Here is a 21,686-nt window from a genome sequence, read left to right on the forward strand (position 1 = left end):
TCCTCCATACGCTTAAATCAAACGTTGTTCCTTGAGTGTTGAGCTCATATTCCAGTTTGTCTTCTAAACATAAGCTTATCCAACGTTGTACATTATCCCATGGTCAGGGTTTTTGTGCACACAGGTGCAAGGCCTTGCATTTGTAACAGAGGTGTCTGTGTTCCACAAGCGTTGCTTTGGACCGTTCGAATTCTCGTTTGGAAAATTCTGTGGTTCTTCATAATGGGATCACATACTAAAACACATTCTAACGTTGTTATTTTACACTAGAAATAGTTTACAAGAAGAGGTGTATGATGACTTTGGTTTCCTCCTTGATGCTTGAATTTAAATAATAATTAATAATAAATTACAAAGCTTTGGTCGAGTTGTCTCAAATCACTTTCGCACCACCATCACTCTTGAAATTTTCCTCAAGTTCAACTAAAAGGATCTCGTATCGTGCAGTTCGGGTAATGGAAAATTAATATTATTCAAAAAAATCAAAAAACAACCTCTTGTGCTTTCTCTCTGGTGGTTGCCATTATTATTATTAAATTGTAAACTTGGATTCGTTAGTTACGGCAAGAAAGTAGTAGACAAGATCAAGCATTGGTTTCTTTTTCTCGTATTGAAATATAATAATATACAACCCTAATTGTGTGTTGCTGGATCCCTCCGAACCCCTCAGTATGACCTCTTCTTCCGAGAAAACCTTCCTCTTGGATGGTTTAATTTCCATCGAATACAACACAACCGATCATTATGCCATCATCTCATTTTGTAGTAAGCCTGTAAATTCTTTGACTCAACCCATGATGCAAGGTATCATTGATGCTATTGAGTTGGTGGAGAAAAATAAGGCCATGAATGCAATTATATTCACCTCGGGTGTTCCTAAAATATTCACAGCAGGTTTGGATCTCAAATCCATGTACCAAGTTCCTAAAGTCAAGTTTGAGGAGTTTTGGTCGACTTTGCAAAAATTCTTCTTGAAAGTTTATATTTGCCCATTATTCACTATTTCATTGATTAATGGACAATGTTTTGCAGGTGGATGCTTGTTTAGTTTGGCATGTGATTATCGAATTATTCATAATGATTATTCGATTGGTTTGAATGAAACAAAATTTGGTTTGGTTCCACCAAATTGGTTTTGTGATGCCTACGAAACAGTGATTGGAAAACGTCAATGTGAAATGCATATTCAATTGGGAACGTTGCATACTGCTCAGGAAGCACTCAAAATTGGACTTGTCGATGAAGTTCACACAGACTTGGAGATTATGAAAAATTCTGCTATTAATCAAGTGAAAAAGTGGAATAAGGTTCACCAAGTGGCAAGACGTGCATCCAAGTATGTGCTTAGAAAACCCCTTTACGATAAGATGACAGAAATTTCCAAATCTGATATTGAGTTTGCATCAAATTGGGTTGGATCTCCTGAAGTACAAAAAGCACTTGGAACATATTTGCAAAGTTTACAAAGAAAACCTGAGAGCTCCCAAAGATCATCCAAATTGTAAGGCAGAAATAAATAATGTTTTAAAACAACAAAAATCAATTACAATAAAAAAATGGCTCAGTGTAAAGTGCCGACCTCCAAATCTTCGCTGATTTCACTCATGTCAACCATGTGTGCTGTTTCATCCTCGTGGTCATCACTCTCTTGAATTGGAACTCCTTCATCAACATGTCCAATTTCTTGTGGTAATGGTAAATTAGCAACTTCTTCAAGCCACTTGTGGTTGTACAGGAAGTACCTCTTGCGTTTGATAATATCCGTCCATTGCTCATCCCATTCCGAAATAATGTCTAACATTGTTTCGGCTGTTGATGCGATCTTTTCATTTTCATCTTGGTATAATTCAATAATCACCTTGATGATGTGGTGTTGACTCATTAAACCTTCTCTAGTTGCATTGAACAGCAACATTTTGTAAAAGGCATACATAGTTTGCAGAACAATTTCATCATCTTCTTGCTTTTCAATGAAAATGTTGCATAGAGTGAGAATAATCGGAGATTTGGCAATTAGAGCAGCAGTTTCCTCATCCGATATGGCATTTCCCAACAATATGATTGCTTCCAACAAAATGTCATCGTCTTTTTCGCCTTGTACATTGGTCAAGGTATTGACAATGGTTGTTTTTGTTTTTGTCCCTTTCTTTAGCAAATTGAACAGAAATGTGATAATATCGTATTGCCTAAAGCTCTGTGAAAATGAAAAGGATTTTGAATTACTCATATTTCCAAGTATTCCCAACAATTCTACCAACAGATCATCAGTTTCAGCAATTGAACACATTCCTAAAATATCGTTCACATATGGTTTAAATTGAGGTCCCAATTGAGGATGTTGTGAAATATTTCTCACCATTTTGGCAAGGTTTTGATCTCTCGTTCGTACAAGTCGATCCATAAGGCGAGAAAGGCCTTTGTTATGGAGACACATTTTTGTTGCAACACCCTCTATGCATGAAAGATTGATTGCCAGTGCAATTAACTCTTTTCCCACCCTAGTTCCAGGATATTCTATGACAAACTCCAGTATGATGAATGGAAGCGTCTCTGTTGCGCAGCTATAGCTTGAAAACTCTTCCTCTTGGCTGAATTGATACAGCAGTTTGATGCAAAAGTCAAAGTGGTCAGGAAATCTTAATAGCTCTACTAATTTTGGTGTGACAGCCAGAACGGCTTTTCTGGAATTGGAGTCAAACGTCATGTTTATCAGCAATCGGATCGTCTCATTCAATAGAATTGCGTTTTCAAATTGAAAGAGGTATGAAATTTTTTGCAACAAGCCAGCTTCAAGCATTTCAGACCTACTTTCCTGGAAGACACTCAATTTTCGTAAGAAAGTGACCAAGACACACAACAATTCTGGACTTTCAGCATCTAATGCATTTACCAGGTGAGAAATGAGACCTCTTTTTTTCATTTTGCTTTCAATCCCAATATTTTCCGCCAAGTTCAACAAAATCCTAAAACAAACATAGAGTAGGTTTTCTTGCTTTGTAATTGTCTCTCCAACTTTTCGTTGCTCCTCTATTTTTTTCTCTTTCTTTTGGATTAATTTTTCTCTTCGTTTTTCTTCGTATGCAATGGCTTCCATAACCACAACACCAACTTTGAATTTTGTAATTATTTCATGAAATTGGGAGAAGTGAGAAAAACTGTAAAACACATAGAGAATATTTATCATTAGGTCCATGCTCTTCTTTCCTTCTTCTCGGAGAGTTCGTGCTAAAAGATTTAATAATTGTTCTGCCCATGAATGATAATCATTTGATATTTGTTTTTACATGTCCTTCAGTACGGCACTTACCATGCGAAACCAAATACTGCAAATTGACTGGATTTTTCGAAAGCATCATGATGTAGTACGATGCCTTGACCTTCGGAGTCAAGTCGCCATGCTCATAGAACATTTCAAGATAGCTATCGAGTTGATCGATGGAAATGGATTCCTCCCCTGAGGTCATTGCGGATGATCGCGATATTTTTTTTTTATTTGAAGAGAAAAACTGTACTTGCTTTTGGCGGTCCAACACTCTCTCGAGTTGTATTTTACAAATTTCAAAAACCTTAAAAATGAATCATGTGCTGGACCCGTTGACTCCTAAGGATCAAACAACAACAGGAACGGGAGGGTCGTATTTATCCTCTTCATCGGGCGGCACTTCGCCAACGGCTCTGATGGAGAATGATCTCATCCAGATGATGGATGAAGATGAAGAGGCCATGAGAAGAGTGAGGAATAAGTGGGAGGTCAAAAGAAATACTGGCGGGTTTACTATTCCTTCGTTGAATGATGTAGGTTGAATCATGAATAGTCGTGTTGTTGTTCCGAGACATGATTTACTATGATGTATTTTAATGGTGTAATTTTGTATGATTATATCGAATAATGCATTGGATCGCGTCAATGATGATCCACATCATTATTGTTGTATACTTAATTGTTTCAAACATCATTGGATATGCAGTCAACAACAAGCATACAATCTATTCAAACTCTTTCTTCATCAAACGCTGTCAGCAATAACACGAATAACTTTAACACAAACATCAACAACAACATTAATATGTATTCAACAGCAGGACTAAATAAGAACACAATTAGTACTTATTCTACACCTGCCATGGGTGTCTTCAAAATTCCATCTAATAACAACCTCCCTCTTTCAACAACAAAAGCTCCATCAAATAAGGAATATAGCGAATATCTAGCGAAATTGCAATTACGGAATAGAGAAAAAAAGAGATTGGAGGAGGACCCTCAAAAGAAAGAGCTTGAGGAGCGAGAGAAGGGATTTAGTTTAAATTGGAGTGGAGCCAATAGTCAAAAGAAAAAAGAAGCAAAGAGTTTTAAGCCGACACCCTCTGACGATATTCCAGAACCCACAGCAAAAATTAGAATTAGGAAAAATAGACCCTCTGGGTACGCGGAGAGAAATCAAAGCAGAATGGATGAAAATGCAAGAAGAGGGTGGAAACAAGGAACGGTTAAAATCAAGAAAGAAAATGGTGACATTGAGAGAATTGCTCCTTCCAGAGCTAAATCCATCCGACCTCAAATGTTCGAAGGTGATGATGATAGAGATGAAGAATTTAATGTACACTCTCATGAATCCAACGAGGCACAGGAAAAGGACAGAGAGGAGGAAAATCATGATGGTGATGATATTGAAGATGATATACTTTTCAGAAAGAAAACAAGAGTGACTCTTAACAAAAATGACATAGAAGTAATTCGACGAAGCTTAAGTTCAATGAGCAATACAGAGTTAGCCTCGAAATCGGATTCAACAATATCTACAATGGACACATTAATAGAGAAGCTGAAAAAATTGGATCAACAAAAACAAAAATACCTATTGAAGGTTCTTGAGAAATTAGAGAAGACAGACAAAAAGTTAGAAATTGATGTGTCTGACGATGAAAATGACCAACCTCCTATTCAGTTACTAAAAGAAGCAAAAATCAAATCTGATTCTCTTAAAACAGACAATATAAGTTCAACCTTAGAAATGGATCAATATTGTATAAGAGTTATTAGCACTTGGGGTCACTCTAGTACTGTAGGATTGACAGAAATTGAACTTTATTCTTTCGATTCTACAAAAATTGAGGTTTCAGAAGAACATGTAAATGTAAAGGGAGGATTGGGAGGGAAAGGAAATATTATGAGACTTTTTAATGGAAAGAAAAAAGTATGTATTGCAGTTTTTTGTGAACCACTTGTATTTAATATTATCCTACCTAGACTACAAACGATCAGTACATGTGGCAAACATCTTTACCAACCTTAAGTTATCTAGAAATTGTCATAGACGTTCCAGTCACACTTCCTGTCGTCTCTATGACCTTTTGGAATTTCAACAAAAGTATCAACGTACGTAATTGTTTGTGTGGTTTTATTATCTCTAACAAAGAGTTAAGGAAAGCGTAAAAGGAGTACGAGAAATAGAAATTTTGCGAAACAATGAGCAGTTGTGGAGGGGAACCATTCAACGAGGATGTGGGAACAACATTTTTGACTACTCCACTGCTGTACAATTGTTGTCACCTGAAGAAATGCAAGCCAAGAGATCGTTATTTGCTCCTCCCAAACCTAAACCACCAACGAAAATACCTCAACCAATGATGGATGAACCATTAACCAAAGCTGCCGATATTCAATCTGCAATAACGCAAGAGTTAAATACCAACGATTCTATTTCAGATAGTGAAAGTTCGGAAACTACATCATACACATTGGAAGTGGAAGATGACGACACCGTGGTACAATTTAATGATTCAATCGAAAATGATAGCACTATCGAAGCTGTTACCAAAAATGCCTCTCCTGTAATTCCTCCCCTAAATATTCTCCCTAAAGAAAGCAACTTAACTCAAATCGTAGAACAGAAAGAACATTCATTTCCCTCAATTACAAGTGCTAGTGATCAAAAAGAACCTATTTGGCTCTCTTTGTCGCGGGATACATCTTCGACAGAAAAGAAAGTACCGAAAGGAAATGTACTTGCTGACGCTCTTAAGATGACAAACCCTGAAAAAGTTCCTGTGTGGTTTAGAGAGCTCGATACAAAGGAGAAAACCAGAAAAAAGGAAGATATTGTACTGCCAGAAAAATCTGAAGAAGTTGAGGTTAAGGAACCATCACCTAAAGAAGTTCCTCAACCAATACGTACTTCTAGATCAAGAGGATCGATAGATAATCCAAAAGCTGTAAATACCGAAACCAACAGTCCAAAGTTAGCTCCTGAAAAATCATTAGAACCACTTAAAAAGATTGAAATTCCAACTCAGGCGAAAAGGTATCAATCAAGATCAAAAAGCAGGCCAAAGAGGCCTCAAGTTGTTTACAATTCAGGTTGCAATGTAACGGAGAAATCTTCAATTTCAAACGAAACTTATGATTCCTTGATGAGATTTAAGTATTCTCACCTAGGAAGACTGAAGCCACGAGATGAAGAGTCCAACTTAATTTCAGAACCAACAGAAATTCAACCACCAATTTGGAAGATTGAAAAACGGAGAAGTTCATCGAATATTTTGGAAGATAAGGATTTATTTTATTTGCCTTCTCTTAACCTTACCACACAATCCAAAGAGGATTTCGATGTTGTTGAAGAAGTGGACGAAGACTTTATTATCCCAATTTATCCTTCAGGTCAAAAAATTACAATCAATATTCTTGAAAGTTGGGGCGATCCTCACTACCTGGGATTGTCAGGCATTGAAATTTTCGACAAGAATGGAAATCTTGTTACTCTTAATGACGTGTTTTCTCAAGTGAAAGCAAACCCTTCTGATATTAATTCTCTTCCAGAATATTCTAATGATCCAAGAACTGTTGACAAACTTTTTGATGGTGTAAATATGACTTGTGACGATCTTCATCAATGGTTAACCCCCTTTACTCCAGGAGGGGATCATTTTATATATATAACCCTTAATGAAAAAACTACTCTTTCCATGATAAGATTTTGGAATTATAACAAATCTAGAATTCATTCTTACAGAGGAGCCAGATACCTTGAAATGTATTTGGATGATAAAATGATTTTCAAGGGAGAAATTAAGAGAGCTGCAGGTACCTTATCATCAGTAGAATCATGCTCGGAATGCATTCTGTTCACAACAGAAACTGAAGTTTTAGAAAAGATTGAAAAGTATGACCAAGAAGTGTACGGCAATTTCCTATTGGATCCTGAACCTAATGTTACTAACAATGAAAGACCCAAAACAGCCAGCAAAGATTCAGAGGATTCCACCACGTTTAACCCAATTGAACACTTTTCTAATTTAGATCCATCAGAACGACCTCTCACAAGCGCCATCCAAACAAATTCAAGAGTTGATAAAACAAGTTCAAACGGTCTTTTAAGAGGTCAAAAAATTAGAATCACTCTTGAGACTTCTTGGGGAGATTTGTTTTATATTGGTCTGACAGGTATTGAGGTATTAGGGAAGGATGGAAAGTTGATCAAGCTTTCAACAGAGCAGCTCTCTGCCAAACCTAGAGACATGAATGAGGTATCTGGGCATTCTGGAGACTACAGAACCTTGGACAAACTAATTGATGGATGCAACATTACAACAGATGATAGACACATGTGGATGGTTCCTGTCACAATTTACAAAGAACGACCATATATCGAAATCGATTTAAGGCAACCAACTGAGATTTCAGGAATCCGATTTTTTAATTACAACAAGAATTTGGAAGACACGTTTAGAGGAGTGAAAAAGATATCTCTGGCTATTGATGGAAAACCTTTACTAGATGGTGAAGATAGCTGCTTTATTTTGAAAAAAGCGCCAGGAAATACAAGTTTTGATTTTGGTCACACAATAATATTTGCTGACGTGTTAGATGGTGGAAGAACCAGTCCAGCAGAAATACAGAAACCAAAAGATAACAGCGCTCGAGGAAATCCATTGAGGAACAGCTCTCTTTTGAATGAAGGCATTCAACAAGCTATCTTAAAGGCTCAAGCAATGGCTCAGACTCAAGGTGTACAAGCACCACGACAAGATTATCAAACTGCATTGTTACCATGCGCTTACACGTTCAAGTTTCATTTGATCTCTTCTCATGGAGATCCATATTATATTGGACTTAATGGAATTGAATTGTATGATGCTAGACACGAAAAAATTCCACTAGCACCGAGCAATGTTCATGCCAGTCCGTACAGTGTCTCAATTTTGGAAAAATCCAAAGACGATGTTAGAACTCCGGACAAGCTCATTGATGGTGTCAATAACACATGGAATGATCGACATATGTGGTTAGCTCCTATTGAGCCAGGGCAAGAAAATTACTTGTATATAATATTTGAGGAACCAATAGCAGTGTCATATATCAAGATTTGGAACTATAGCAAAACACCCTCACGAGGTGTTGAGGAAGTCATTATTTATGCAGATGATGTTCTTATTTACAAAGGTTTCCTAAGACAAGCTCCGGCCATCAATGAACCCAACATTGATCTGAAGAAAGATTTCGCTCAATCCATACTTTTTACAAATGATCCTGTTGTTTGCAACAAAGAAAAGAAGCATATTTACTCTAAAACTTTAGAAGATCAAGAAGTGAAATATTTCAATGAGAAACAGCTTTTGAAATTGTCGTCGACTCAATCCCAAATTGTTCCAAGCAACTCCAAAAACACCCCTGTCCAAAGAGAAAATTATCCATCCACCCGACCCACCACCTCTGTAATCAACACCAAGTAAGAGAAGCTTCAATGATTGCCATTTAAATAAATTATTGAATGATGAAGCATTGAGATTTTCAAGTTTAGGATATTTTTCAAATTATTTACAATAATATGATACATTTCAGATACGAGTTAATCTTCTTCCATCTCATCTGACAAGGAGTCCTCTTGGGAGGATAGATTCTGACTATTAGATGCTGATTCTGTTTGTTCAAACTCTGATTTCAAAATGTCAACAATTTTTGGATAGGACACCTTTTCTTGTAACCTATTTTGTCCAAATATTAATTTTCGTAAAAGTTTTTGTAGTTGTGGTTCAGTCTCTTCATGCTGTGCGCTTAATATTGCCGAGTTGAGCTCTGAAGCCGTCTTTTGCCGTTGTCCATTCGTCAACAAGTTTGCAAATGGGCTATGTTCATTATTTTCAAACGCCAACAAACTCATTGTCTTTTCAATTTCTTGCAAAAATTCTGTGTTCTCTCCAACCAATGGCGCTAGCTCTTCTTGAGCAAAGAGAAGAGCCTCATCAATTTTTCCATCTCTTATCAATTCTATTAATTGTTGCTGTTGAAGTTTAAAGTACAATTTAGGATTAGAATCTAGTATATTTGGATTTAAATCATTGACTTGCTCAATGGCTCCTGCTACATCTCCGTTGATCATCTTTTTACGAATTCCGACTCGTTCATTAATACTACACAGAGTAGAAGGCTTGTCTATATGGAGGAGAAGGAGTCGTTACAATAATCAATAATTTAATGATCATGAATATGTGCACTGCAAACTTACTGTCGAGATTGGATTCTTGTTGAAATATCTGTGCAGCTTCTTCATATCCCTCTACAATTAAATAATTTAACACAATTTCGTTTAATTCACTTTTTGTAGAACATCATCATCATCATCGGAATCAACCGTTTGAAATTTATTAACGATTGTTAACAATTATAGAGTACACATGTCTACATCTTTGGACTTACCTTCTACTGATTTTTACTTCCTTCAATTTCTGATCCCATTCTTGTTTGTTGAAGGACGATCTTCTAAAAAAGGAGGAGGATGCAGCTTTGGACATTTTTTTGTTTTAAAAATAAAAAAAAATTTGAATGTGATGAAATTTAATTCTTTGCCCATTAATGCGAATCATAATGTTCTTTTCAGAATAAGGATTGAGAGAAGCATGTCGAGAGATCTTTGTGAACAGTATCATCCAATGATTCCCATTGAATTCACGTGTTTGAGACCAATCTCTGTGGTGACAAAGCAGAACTTACTCCCATTTGGCCATTCATTTTCAAATGTACCTAGAAATAATTCAAAATAGCAATGTTGTTGTAATGAAAAGTGAATGATATCAAGTTTCATGACAAGTAAATTTTCCATGTCTTGACTCTCATTTCTATTGAATATCTCAAGCCAACACAAATTGACCATGATGATGAACTTTTCCACAGAAATTCACTAAACTTTTAGTGTACACATATTACGGTACTTGTAGTGACGATTTCAAGTTCAAATCATATTTCCTCCCAACTCATAATACATGTTATTTGACAAAGCTTGAAAGAAAAGTGTTCGATTTGATTTGTTGATTTTGGTCAAAGTGTGCTGGTTGATTTAAAGGTATTTAAAAATCAGTCTTAATTGAAATATCATGCAAAATTAAATCAAAGTCTTTGTCTTTCACCAATTTCTTTAAATTCATTGAAAAGAATTCATTATCCAATTTCCTAAAAAACAAGAAAAGTGACTCAAGTCCAACAAAGGTTATTATGGTCGCCCAAACTTCTTCCACCATGGTTATGTTATCATTTAACTCATATCCAAATACTTCTTCTAGAATGGTCTGAACGAATTTGATGCTTGGATGTGTCCAGTCTCGTTTTTCAATTTCAATATGCATTCCATATGAATAAGTTCTAAATGCAGCACATTCAGACGACGATGGAAAGATACATTTGAAAATGACTGGATATCATTGAATAATAGTTCACTGGTGTGAATATAAATTGGTTTGGATGGGGAGGATGAAAGAAATTTCATAAAAGATGTGATTTTTCTTTTGTTGTGTGCCTTATTATCAGTTTTCTCCATTGCTCATTCAATATATTCCAATTTTTCCCCTTATACTCCAAAATAGCTCGATAAGGACGAGGAGATTCTTTACCACCATTGATATCATGTGAGTGAATTAAGAATTGTGATTCCCATGACTTTCAACGCCTTCATATTTAATGTCCTTTGTTTGGTTTTTGTATGATCGTATGATTTAAATTCACAATCGTACAAAGCATCAGAATTCATTGCACTCGACATTCCAATGTGCTTGGGGAGGAAACAGAAATTACACTTTTTCGCTCCAACCCCCCTCTATTACGTTCCATGAAGCAAAATGCTTAACAATCATTACCATTATACGCTCACAAAAATCTCAAGACCCCCTTGTTCTGTAATTAGTGCAATTCCATTCAATTTATTGTGAATTAGTGAAACGGTGGAAAGTCAAGGAACCTTTGCACATATGAATGAACATGGAACACATTTTCCAACGGTCATCTTGTGTGAGATTGGTTTGCTGAAGATTTTTCATTTGAATGTGAATGGAGAAATTAAATGGTGAATGTCGCAAAATCGGAAGCCAAGTCCACATTAGGGAAAATAGCCTGCGCTTGCTGTTTGAGAAGAGAAACAGAAACCTCATTTTCATGCAAATCAGTTTTTCCTTCTTCGACGTATCGAGCAGAGAAATGAGTAAGAATCAATCTTCGAGCATTAAGGGATAACGCAAATTTGGCTGCCATGCTCGGTGTGGAATGACCTCTATCGATACACATTTCTTGCATTCCATCCTCCAAAGTACTCTCATGAACAATGACGTCACAATTCATGGCAATTTGTGAAATTCCTTTTGGATCATGAGTATCTCCAAGCATGACAAGTTTTTTACCCTTAATGGTTGGTCCAACTACGTCTTCTGGTTTCACAGTGACACCATTTTCTAATGTAACTTCTTTTCCATTCTTGAGTTGTCCAAGAAGGGGCCCTTTTGGAACTCCTAGTTGTTTGCATTTCTCCATGTCCAAAGTTCCAGGTTTATCATTCTCTGTGAAAACATAGCCTACACAAAATACTCGATGCAAAATGGGGGCTGCCTGTATTGTTAATCGAGCGTCGGTTTTGGATAGATCAAAAACAGGATAGGAATTAGTTTCCTTGTTCAAATAAATAAAGGTACCTGCTGTTCTTGGAACATTATCAGTCGTCGATTCGCTCGACTCGTATTCACAAGAAAGAGGAGGAGGACATTGCTCCTCATCATAAATTTTCACACCCTCTTCATCTGTATCAGGAGGTACTAACTCGTGAATATCGAGTCTAAAGTTCAAATGGGCATCACTCAACGAAAGTGTTTGTCTCAAAAAGTTCTTGAGCCCTAACGGACCCACGATTAGCAAGACAGTTCTAGTGACCGGATTATTGCCTGACAAGGTGCATAACAAGCCAGGTAAACCATAGCAGTGGTCTCCATGCAAGTGAGTGACGAAAATTCTTGAAATTTTACCAGATTTCAAAATACTTTTCTAATTATCAAATTTAGAAAAATACCATCCAATCCATAGATGAGAAACAAAGATTTCAAACATTGAAGTAAATCATCCGATCAATTAGATCATCATCTTGTTCCTCCACCCCACTCAATAGAAACTACCAACATACCTGCAATTGATGTTGTGTTCCTTCTCCACAATCCATCAAATAAACCTCTCCATTCTCCAACTGCACTCCACAAGAGCTCACATTCCGCAATGGCGTTGGCACACCTGAACTCGTTCCGAGAAAGGTCAAGGCTTTGCTCATATTTTTTTTGTTGTAATGTTTTACAAGAAGTGGTATTGATGAAGGAATTTAAAGGGAAAACAATGATAATGATGATGAAATTAGATAACCCAAGCGGATGATGAACTTTCGTTCATTTTCAGACATGATCCTATCATTTCATCCTTGAATCATCAAGTTCATCAGGAATGTATTAAAATAGTATTTTTGAAATTCTTTACAAAAATATTGAAATTATTGTATTCGGAAATTCTGAATTGTGCATTTCTGAAAAAGAAGATTGTGAGAGAGACTCTCTTCAGATTAGATGAATTCTCAACAAGAAGCGGAGAGGGTTTTCAAGAACTCTCATGATGATGAAAACAGCTTGACTTGTCGGCATAGAGAATTGGAAGCCTTTACAACGAAATTGGATCAAAGACAAGTCATTAAAATCGCAATTGTTGGATCTGGAGTGGCAGGATTATCGTTGTAGGTTGATTTGAAAATTTAGATCGGAATGATGATGGAAATAATACTGATTTCAATAATATTAATCAATAATATCATTATGGAAATAATATCATGATTTGAATTCATTCACACACAATTATTATAATTATTGCAATTATTTGATGAATAGAGGATTGGCATTGAGAAGATTAAATCAAAATCCAAAAATTAATTCCAAATATATCATTGAAGAATGTATTTATGAAAAAGATCCTTCCTTTGATTCACGAGCTCAAGGATATGCCTTGACCATTCAAGGAAATGGTTTAACCGTTTTGGAAAAATTACGACTTGATGACAAGATGAAACAACGAGCAGAGTGTATGATCAAATCAAACAAAACATATTCCATGACTTTAGAGAATGGAATGCAACTCATGTCAGGAATTGTAAAGAAAATTCGAAAAGATATGAATTTTCCTCTTCCTAGACAAGAAGTAAGAAAAATCATGTTAGAAGCCTATGAAGAAGAAAAAGGTCAAGTTTATTGGAATATGGGTCTACAGACGTTTAAAGAAGATTATGAAAAGAATAAGGTTCTAGTGACATTTGAGAATAATACAACAACAAGTGAATTTGATGTATTAATCGGTTGTGATGGACTCATGTCTGCAGTGAGAAGGTAAGATGTTCATTTACCTCAATTTACATTTCTCATCTTGTTCCTACAGGGAAATGTATCTAGATGAAGATCAAAATTGTTCACGTAATGCATACGGAGAAGGATTTGGATATGGACAAGCTGAATATCTTGGTGTGGCCATGATTAACGGAATAGCCGATGTCACGAACAGTGACAGCTTACGAAAGTTAACAAAAGATGCAGTATTTCAAGTGTTGGATGGCCACTCAAGATTATTCGTCAAACCCTTCAACAAAAATCAATCCATGTGGTTACTGACCTATCCATTGAAAATTGGAACTGCAGAAATGGAAGAATATCAAAATGTTATTTTGACTTGTAAGGAGAAACTGAAAGAACAAGCACTTGCCAAAGTCACAAAATGGTCCCACCCACTCCCTCTGTTCATTAGCAATACTCCTGTAGAGCTTATTAGAGGAGGTTTGTTGCACCAATCGAAGCAACTTGCACATCTTCCTTCCAACAAATTCAAAATGACCACAATATGCGGAGATGCCATGCATGCTATGGCTCCATTTAAAGGCCAAGGATTCAACAATGCTTTATGCGATGTTGACGAACTAGTTACACTTTTTGAAAATCATTTAATTAATGATTCGACATTTAGTTTCGCATCCTTCAATGCTAAATTTGAGAAGGAAATGGTGACAAGATCCTACAAAGTTCAAACCAAATCCAAAAGACTTGTAGAGTTCCTCCATACAGCAGACGCCACTGACAAAACAAAACATGATCACTTCTACCATGTGGAGCAGCATCAAAATTTGTAAATGTATTTGAACATTAATGAATCACACTTTTCAACTATTTCTTCTTCTTTTGAGAAGTTGAACTACTAGATTGTCTCTTTCTCTTTTTCTTTGTCTCCACCTCACCACTGAGATACTTTACAATTCGTTTACAGCGGTCCCTACTGTTTCCTGCTTGTTTCAGCTTGAAGAATTTGCACATGTCATGAATTTCTTTGGCTGTGTAGTTGACGTAAATATCATGGGCACTGACACCAAATTCAATTTTGGGTCTCCCTTCACTAGATGGAAATTCAATTCCTTCTTCCTCTTCTTCTTCGTCAATGTCGTCACCCACTGCATCATGCTCCGTATGTGTAGCATTTGAATCTTGCTCCGTCCTAGCTGGTTTCGTTGATTCGTCGTTGTTCTTGTTGTCTTTCTCATTTGTTTCATTATTTTCAACAGACTTTTCATTATTTTTATGACTCTCTTCCGTTGCAGTGATCGTTCCATTGGTGCTGCTACTAATAGGAATTGTTGTTGTGGATTTTTCTATAGATGCTGAACCGTTCTCTAGTGCAGATTTGTTTTCTTTTGAAGAATCAGTCTCTTCAACTTCTGGGATTTTAAGAGACTCTGCTGTCTTAGTAGCTCGAGAATTTGTCAGAACTTTACATGATGCATTATTAGGATTTAAAATGTATTCTTTTAACTTAGGCCTCAAATGAGGAAAACTCAATGACAGTATGAGAAGTGCAAATGCACAAGAATCAAAATATGAACAAATGCAATATGCGTCCTCAAAGAATGAATAATTAGAAAATATTTCGTTAAACTTGTCTCTGATTGCTGTAAGCGCGTTTTTAAGGTCACTACTTCTTTGATTCTGAAGCAACCATAAACACCCATCAATAAGCAATTCCTCTTTCAAAGCATTGATGATAGTGACTCGATCGTTTGTGTCCTCTCTAAAATTCAAACATTCACAAAATCGATGTAAAACCTCCACAGGCGAACTTTGAAGAAAAACATCAAGTCCTTTTTTTGACCACAATTCCATCACTCGTTCTCTTTTTATACCTGTGAAATGAGCAGAATGAGCGTTTTCAATTTTTGAAGCAAACACAATAAATAAATCATTCAATAGAGAAGTATCCATAGAATCTCTCAGAATGTTCAAACCTGAACGATTGTATCATCAAGAAGCAAATAAATGATCAACAAAACGTTTTTCCAAAATTATGAAATCATGAAATACCATTCCGATTTGGAAGTATGATACAATGGAAAAGATACAATAATGATTCTCACCATTCGTTATCATTCTCACAATTTGAATACTTACCTGCTCGAAGGCAATGTTTTATAAACTGATTCACCACTTCATCATCATCGGCAGCATAAGGATCAAATTTTGACTTTGGTTGTAATGTGTTTTCAACGATTCCTCGCATTAAACTCCCAGGAATGGCTTTTAGTACCTCATCAAAGAATAAGAGTGATGGGCTAGGCTTTACAGGAGTTGCAACATTTCTGGATGGATTTGTTTCTTCTTGTTGTTGTTTCGTATTCGTTGAAGAAGATTTACTTTTGGTAGAAGCCTTTGATGAGGATTGTTTGTTTTTATGTTGTGTTGTGTTGTTGTTATTACTCGAATGATCATCCAAAGTGGCGTTCGCCGTTGTGATTTCGGAAGCAGCAGAAACATTTGATGATGAGGCTGAAGAGGATGCCACAGGCTCAAAAAGGGACATTTTTTGTGAGAGTTCTGGCGCTTTGGGGAAGTTGTGAAAATTCAAATCTATCCCGAGATTACAACAGATAGATTTGACAGTGCGGATTAAAGTTTATTGTCTTGATGACTTGGACAATGAGTGGTGATCCATGTATGAATCAATAATTCTGGGAGAGTCATTCGTTGAAGAGTGTCTTTCACTAACAATTTGCTGACGAAATCCTGCGCATCCATGGACACAAAAGGAGGGAATTTCAGATCGACATGTTTGATACGTTTGAAGGTTTCTTCTTGTGTGGGTGCCATAAAGGGTGGTTCTCCAACAAGAAATTCATAACATAAAACTCCCAGGCACCACAAATCAACAGTAGAATCATGTTCTTTGCCTTCTACCATCTCTGGTGGAAGATAATCCAATGTTCCACATAAGGTTGTTCTTCTCGTTGTTGGAGCATGAACACTCCAACCAAAATCAGCAATTTTCACTTCATGATTTGAGTCAATGAGTAAATTTTCAGGTTTGACTATTTGTGTGGATTATTTTCGAATAAGTCAAATGTCAAAAGCGTGTGTTGCAAAACTTACTGTCTCTATGGATGACATTTCTATCGTGACAATATTTCAAAGCTTTGGCTAAACCCAAAATGTATCGAGCAGCTTCAGGTTCTGAAAATCGTTTACATTCTTGCAATTGTTTATACAATTCTCCACCAGCTGCATATTCCAAAATTAAATACACCTTCTGTCTGTCATAAAAGTATCCATAAAGTCTCAGAATATTTCTATGTCTGAGATGAGATTGAATTTCAATCTCTCTTCGCAACTGATGCTCCACTCCTTCCTTCTTTAATTGTTCTTTATCGAGTACCTTGAGGGCAACAATGTATTTAGTTCTCTTCTCACGAGCCAGATACACCTGACCAAACTTTCCCTTACCCAAATAATTTCCAATTTCAAAGTCTTGTAATTTCCAGGACTTTTTGGTTTCTTGTGGTATCGAGGTCATGTTGGTTAAAGGCATTGTAGAAGGACTAGCCATGGCATTATCATCATCGGTGGTCTTGTCCTCAATAGGAACCTGTGTGGGTGCTTGAGATGGATTCACGGAAGAGTTGGTTGAATTTTGATGTTCTTCTTGATCATCCTCCATCATCATCATGTCTGGATTACATGACGATGGTCGAGAAGATGTGGGAGGAATTACTTGAATAGAGTAAGAAGAGGACGGAATGATGTTGATGATCTTTGAATTGGATATTGAATTGGATGAAGCTTGAAGGAGGTTTGGTTGATTGCTGATATTGTTGAGAGCTTTTCGTTCGGGTTGAGAAGGCTGTTGATCCAACAATAGGGTCTTCTTGACTCTCGGAATGGCACTGGGTTTGTGGAGTGAGGAGGAGGATGTAGTTGTTGTTGTCTTGTTGGAAGGAAGCGTTGGAAAATGGAAATGTTGTGGTTCGGTATTCTCTTTGGAGTTATATTCATAGGGGTTCATGATGGGATTGTGTTTATGGGTGTGATCGATAGGAGGTGGTGTGTGTTCTTGCTTTTTTCTTGATGGAGAGTGATTTTAAAAAAATTAAACACAATTTCGTAACGAATTTTGATGGCGGGAGTTGTTGGGCGGGAAATGATTGATTTCAAAGTTCTTGATTTATTGTCCTTTCCAGAGTTCTGGGAATTCATCACAATGAACAGAAACTGCAGTTGCGGTGTGAAAAAACGGCAGAAGAGTGAGAAAAAATCAATAAACTGGTTGGACATTAGGAATCTATGTGACACAAAGATTTAATTACAAAAACATTGGATTATATGGCTCTTTGGTCTCTCTTTGTTTTTCCAAAACTTCGTTCAACTTGTTTCTAATAGCGGCTCCAGTTTTTTCAAGTTTATCTGTCTTGATGAACAATTCCTCACCCACAAGTTTGTCAATAGCATGAATAATTGTAATAATTGGTCGTGTTGACAACAATTCATGTCTTAGCGAGACTGGAGCAAATAATCCTGTAACAGTCAAAGAAGTGTAGGGAGCTCTGGACAGTACTAACGCACTAATACCAGTCAGCACAATATTTTCCTTGATAGGGAAATGGCCAAATTTTACAAGGGTATCAGCAAGCTCTTGATTATTGGTCACAAAGTAAATACTGTCATCTTCTTTTGTAGGCTCTTCAACTGAGGTCAATAACTTTAAAAGTTCTTCACGACTTGGTGGATGAATGGGAGTTTCGATGTCATCCACATCTTCTCCAGAGATTAATCTCTTCTTTTTTTCATCCATTGGAATAGCCTCCAAGCTCACAACACTCTTACATCCGTTCCTTTCCGCAAACTCAAAAACAGCATTGACCATTTGATGAGAAAGTCCAGGGTCTTTCAATTCATATTCGCTTGAAAAAACTACAATCTTATTGTTTCCATAAATTCTGATTCCGCTTTGTGGAGTGTAATCTATTCAAAAAAGAAATTTTTAAATTATGGGCACCAATCAAAAAGAATAGTGGTGTAAATAGAGAAATTGAATCTCACTAACCATAAAAAAGTGGTTTTTACAATACTTACTCTCGATCAAACAAACAGGAGGGAACGCATCAGAGATCACATCACCGATCAAAGGCAATTCCAGTTGTTCTACAATATATCCTGCAGCTGTTGCGATCGAAGTTTGACCAGAAGGGAAGCCTTCAACCAAAACAGCTCCCTATTGTTTCATAATTCATTCATTGTATGATCATTCAAACAAATCAAAGAAACCGCAAATCATCACAAGACATTAACAAAACATCCAACATTGTGATATTTACCTTTACATCAAAAGAGCCAAATTCTCGTAGTTCAATACTCTTATTCTCTGCCGACGTGTATTTGAAAGTGTGAGAGATGGTGGTAGGAAGGGCAGAGATTCTCTTTCCAAGGCCTGCTTTGATCATTTTTTTTGTTTTTAATTCGATTCCGACATCCAATAGTTTCTTAAATGGAAATTTTCAAGAGCACCATTTATATCGATCCTAGTAACAAACAAAGAGATGTCAAGAATTCTTCTTTATGGTTACATCCATTAATTCGATTACAAAACATTCGAGACAACATTTTCTCGTTTTCTTGTTTTGCATTTGGAAAGAAATTAAAATTTTTATAGAATGTTTGAATAAAAAATATTGAAAAGCGATGGACAAGGGTGTGATTGAATTGCTCGGAGGTGGTTTTCTAGGTTATTTTGTGATGTTCCTGATTGCTCTGCATGTGGGAGCCTTTTTATTTTGGATTGCAAAGGTATTGATCGGTGAATCAACGGCTGCGGCTGAAGAACGAAAGAATAGATAAAAATTTAATTCCAAGAGAACCGTTGTTCCGATGATGACAACAACATTATTTTTATGCTATTCGAATTGAAGCATCACAGATTTCACGTGAGAAAATAAATTATTATTATGACAGCATTTTCATATCCTTGATGAATCATCTCGGATGCATCTAACTTTGAATATCGAAACGCAAGCTTAATTTTTAAATTTTTACATTTTTGTCTTGTTAAATTTGTAATTCTTCTGGGTTTAAATACTGCTCTCGCAGAACCTCAAGATCTTTCTTCTTGGGTAGATTCATGGTCACAAGTTGTCCATTATTGAGCTTGTAATGGGAGGTGTCACTTTGTGATCGTTGGTGTTTGTTCACTGTCTTTGGAAAGTGTTTCATTATTTGCGATTCAATTTCATTATAAGAAGCAAAGGTAACCTTAGTTGCTTGAACCAGCAATTTACCTTGCTTGTTCACTCTGTAACATTTGGTTGGATCAATATTTACACTCACATAAGAAATACAATCAGTTGGCCTATTTCCAAAGCCGCTATAAAAAGGAAAGTCTGTTGGGAATAAACTTGCGATGGTAGTCAGACAGTTGATTTTAAAGGTTTCTGGTCTCCTGATAATAACTTCTCTTGCAAGGGCATTGAAAGCCTTATTTGGGGAGGTTATAGTGGGACCAAGTGGCATTTTGTATCCATCTTGATAGATGGACTGTATATATTCTCGTGTTAATTGCGCCATCGTTATTGGTCTAGCGCTCAGATAAATAAATTTGTAATTATTTTCAGCAATAGATTGAAAAAGTTTTGCAATTCCTGGGTGTGTGTAATCTTTTCCCATTCGACTATAAACTTGACCCATCAAATCTGATTTGGTGATGGTTCCATCTACATCACTAACAACAATTTTGTCATGGGGAGAAAATTCAAAGATATATCCCTTAATAGGCTCTGGATTGAGTCCAGAGACGTCTGTGAAAGTTATGGTCGATCGAAAATCAGACATATATGAGTGAATTGTATCTAAAAACTCTTTGGATGGCCTTAATCGATGTTCAGGATGTGTTTCATTATCAATGGATTTGAGCCATTTATCCATATATCCAGTTTTTGATGGGGAGCCGGTTGGGCTTGATGTATAATAGGTGGCGGATTCGTCAGACCCACTAGAGCTGGTAATATGCAATTTTGGACTTCTCGAAAGGTTCTTTGCTCCGCTACTTGCTCGTGGACGAGTAATGATGGCTTTCGATCGAGATCGTGACGAAACGGATGTTTCTTCTTCGAAGAGTTTAAACATTTCTTTCTCTTCGTCATCGGGGTCTTCGTGATTTTCCAAATCATTCAATATCATTTCTCGTTCCTCCTGACGCAGTTCTTCGTTCTCCTCTGGTGAGTTCAAAGTTTCTGGAGGTACTAAATTATTCTTAATAAGTAAATTTTGTGCTATTGTTTTTTTGGGTAGTGGAGGTAATAATTTTGGAGGACTTCCAGTTGGACTAACTGTTGTTGTTGTGGCCACATTGTTTTGTCGTTCTCTATTATTATTATTCTGTATGGGAATACCAATATTTCCGCTTGTATTATTCGAATTAATTTGTGACATATTTTCGGTATTTTTCGTTGGAGAGTTTTGAGTGTTGTTCGATTTTTCGAATACAAGTTCGCTGGGTGGTTTCATGTCATTCTTTTTCAATGAGGTTGGTAAAGGAGGCAATGATTTCTTTCGGTATTGAGCAAGAGCAAGTTGAGCTTCTTCAGTAGGAACCAAATTTGCTAATGTCTTGTTCTCTCCGACAATAACAGGTGATGATGACATCTGAGGACTTGATATTTCTGACTGATTATTATTGTCCACAATAATACTGAAGTATGCATAGTTGTGATCAGGATCTACAACAAGCTCACAATTTGGACATTCAATTTTCTTGCCATTCACCTTTACCGTGATGACCCTACGGAATTTTGTTCGTTGAGGAAAACGAACAAAGAATGGAGATGATTGATAGGAACCATCTTCTTGTTTTACAATGATGATGCTATTGATGATGAATGAAAAGGAGTGAAGAAAATTATAGAGATTTCGCAGTGTTGTTCCAACCGAGATATCAGTTTTTGAAAATAATATCATCGGATTTGTTCAAAGATTTTCACGGCATCATAACGGCCACTTACTCGACGCAAGCCATCTATTCCGATGATGGTATTAATACTATGAATAATAATAAT

At 36.5% G+C, this 21,686-nt stretch overlaps 10 protein-coding genes across 10 annotated transcripts; 3 read left to right on the forward strand and 7 right to left on the reverse strand.

Moving 5' to 3' along the window:
- Positions 1 to 671: 671 nt before the first annotated feature.
- On the forward strand, positions 672 to 1,505 carry FDP41_010059 (uncharacterized protein; the record flags this gene model as incomplete). The annotated part of the gene is made up of 1 exon (XM_044700316.1): positions 672 to 1,505. One exon carries the CDS (start codon positions 672 to 674, stop codon positions 1,503 to 1,505), a length of 834 nt encoding a protein of 277 aa, XP_044556552.1.
- A 56-nt stretch (positions 1,506 to 1,561) lies between these two features.
- Positions 1,562 to 3,464, reverse strand: FDP41_010060 (uncharacterized protein; the record flags this gene model as incomplete). The annotated part of the gene is made up of 2 exons (XM_044700318.1): positions 1,562 to 3,246; positions 3,308 to 3,464. The coding sequence occupies 2 exons, from the start codon at positions 3,462 to 3,464 to the stop codon at positions 1,562 to 1,564; spliced, it is 1,842 nt and encodes a 613-aa protein (XP_044556553.1).
- A 109-nt stretch (positions 3,465 to 3,573) lies between these two features.
- FDP41_010061 (uncharacterized protein) lies at positions 3,574 to 8,730 on the forward strand (the record flags this gene model as incomplete). Its single annotated transcript, XM_044700319.1, has 4 exons — positions 3,574 to 3,795; positions 3,969 to 5,195; positions 5,249 to 5,377; positions 5,425 to 8,730. 4 exons carry the CDS (start codon positions 3,574 to 3,576, stop codon positions 8,728 to 8,730), a joined length of 4,884 nt encoding a protein of 1,627 aa, XP_044556554.1.
- Positions 8,731 to 8,846: 116 nt separating this feature from the next.
- On the reverse strand, positions 8,847 to 9,789 carry FDP41_010062 (uncharacterized protein; the record flags this gene model as incomplete). The annotated part of the gene is made up of 3 exons (XM_044700320.1): positions 8,847 to 9,430; positions 9,504 to 9,592; positions 9,695 to 9,789. 3 exons carry the CDS (start codon positions 9,787 to 9,789, stop codon positions 8,847 to 8,849), a joined length of 768 nt encoding a protein of 255 aa, XP_044556555.1.
- Positions 9,790 to 11,323: 1,534 nt separating this feature from the next.
- FDP41_010063 (uncharacterized protein) lies at positions 11,324 to 12,572 on the reverse strand (the record flags this gene model as incomplete). The annotated part of the gene is made up of 2 exons (XM_044700321.1): positions 11,324 to 12,295; positions 12,432 to 12,572. 2 exons carry the CDS (start codon positions 12,570 to 12,572, stop codon positions 11,324 to 11,326), a joined length of 1,113 nt encoding a protein of 370 aa, XP_044556556.1.
- Positions 12,573 to 12,858: 286 nt separating this feature from the next.
- Positions 12,859 to 14,456, forward strand: FDP41_010064 (uncharacterized protein; the record flags this gene model as incomplete). Its single annotated transcript, XM_044700322.1, has 3 exons — positions 12,859 to 13,022; positions 13,174 to 13,665; positions 13,715 to 14,456. 3 exons carry the CDS (start codon positions 12,859 to 12,861, stop codon positions 14,454 to 14,456), a joined length of 1,398 nt encoding a protein of 465 aa, XP_044556557.1.
- A 34-nt stretch (positions 14,457 to 14,490) lies between these two features.
- Positions 14,491 to 16,171, reverse strand: FDP41_010065 (uncharacterized protein; the record flags this gene model as incomplete). The annotated part of the gene is made up of 2 exons (XM_044700323.1): positions 14,491 to 15,599; positions 15,763 to 16,171. The coding sequence occupies 2 exons, from the start codon at positions 16,169 to 16,171 to the stop codon at positions 14,491 to 14,493; spliced, it is 1,518 nt and encodes a 505-aa protein (XP_044556558.1).
- Positions 16,172 to 16,257: 86 nt separating this feature from the next.
- On the reverse strand, positions 16,258 to 17,647 carry FDP41_010066 (uncharacterized protein; the record flags this gene model as incomplete). Its single annotated transcript, XM_044700324.1, has 2 exons — positions 16,258 to 16,676; positions 16,738 to 17,647. The coding sequence occupies 2 exons, from the start codon at positions 17,645 to 17,647 to the stop codon at positions 16,258 to 16,260; spliced, it is 1,329 nt and encodes a 442-aa protein (XP_044556559.1).
- Positions 17,648 to 17,944: 297 nt separating this feature from the next.
- FDP41_010067 (uncharacterized protein) lies at positions 17,945 to 19,082 on the reverse strand (the record flags this gene model as incomplete). The annotated part of the gene is made up of 3 exons (XM_044700325.1): positions 17,945 to 18,603; positions 18,715 to 18,853; positions 18,957 to 19,082. The coding sequence occupies 3 exons, from the start codon at positions 19,080 to 19,082 to the stop codon at positions 17,945 to 17,947; spliced, it is 924 nt and encodes a 307-aa protein (XP_044556560.1).
- A 601-nt stretch (positions 19,083 to 19,683) lies between these two features.
- On the reverse strand, positions 19,684 to 21,646 carry FDP41_010068 (uncharacterized protein; the record flags this gene model as incomplete). Its single annotated transcript, XM_044700326.1, has 2 exons — positions 19,684 to 21,496; positions 21,633 to 21,646. The coding sequence occupies 2 exons, from the start codon at positions 21,644 to 21,646 to the stop codon at positions 19,684 to 19,686; spliced, it is 1,827 nt and encodes a 608-aa protein (XP_044556561.1).
- Positions 21,647 to 21,686: the final 40 nt, after the last annotated feature.

The sequence above is a fragment of the Naegleria fowleri genome (assembly GCF_008403515.1).
Source record: "Naegleria fowleri strain ATCC 30894 chromosome Unknown tig74, whole genome shotgun sequence".
NCBI classification, from domain to species: Eukaryota; Heterolobosea; class Eutetramitea; order Acrasida; family Naegleriidae; genus Naegleria; species Naegleria fowleri.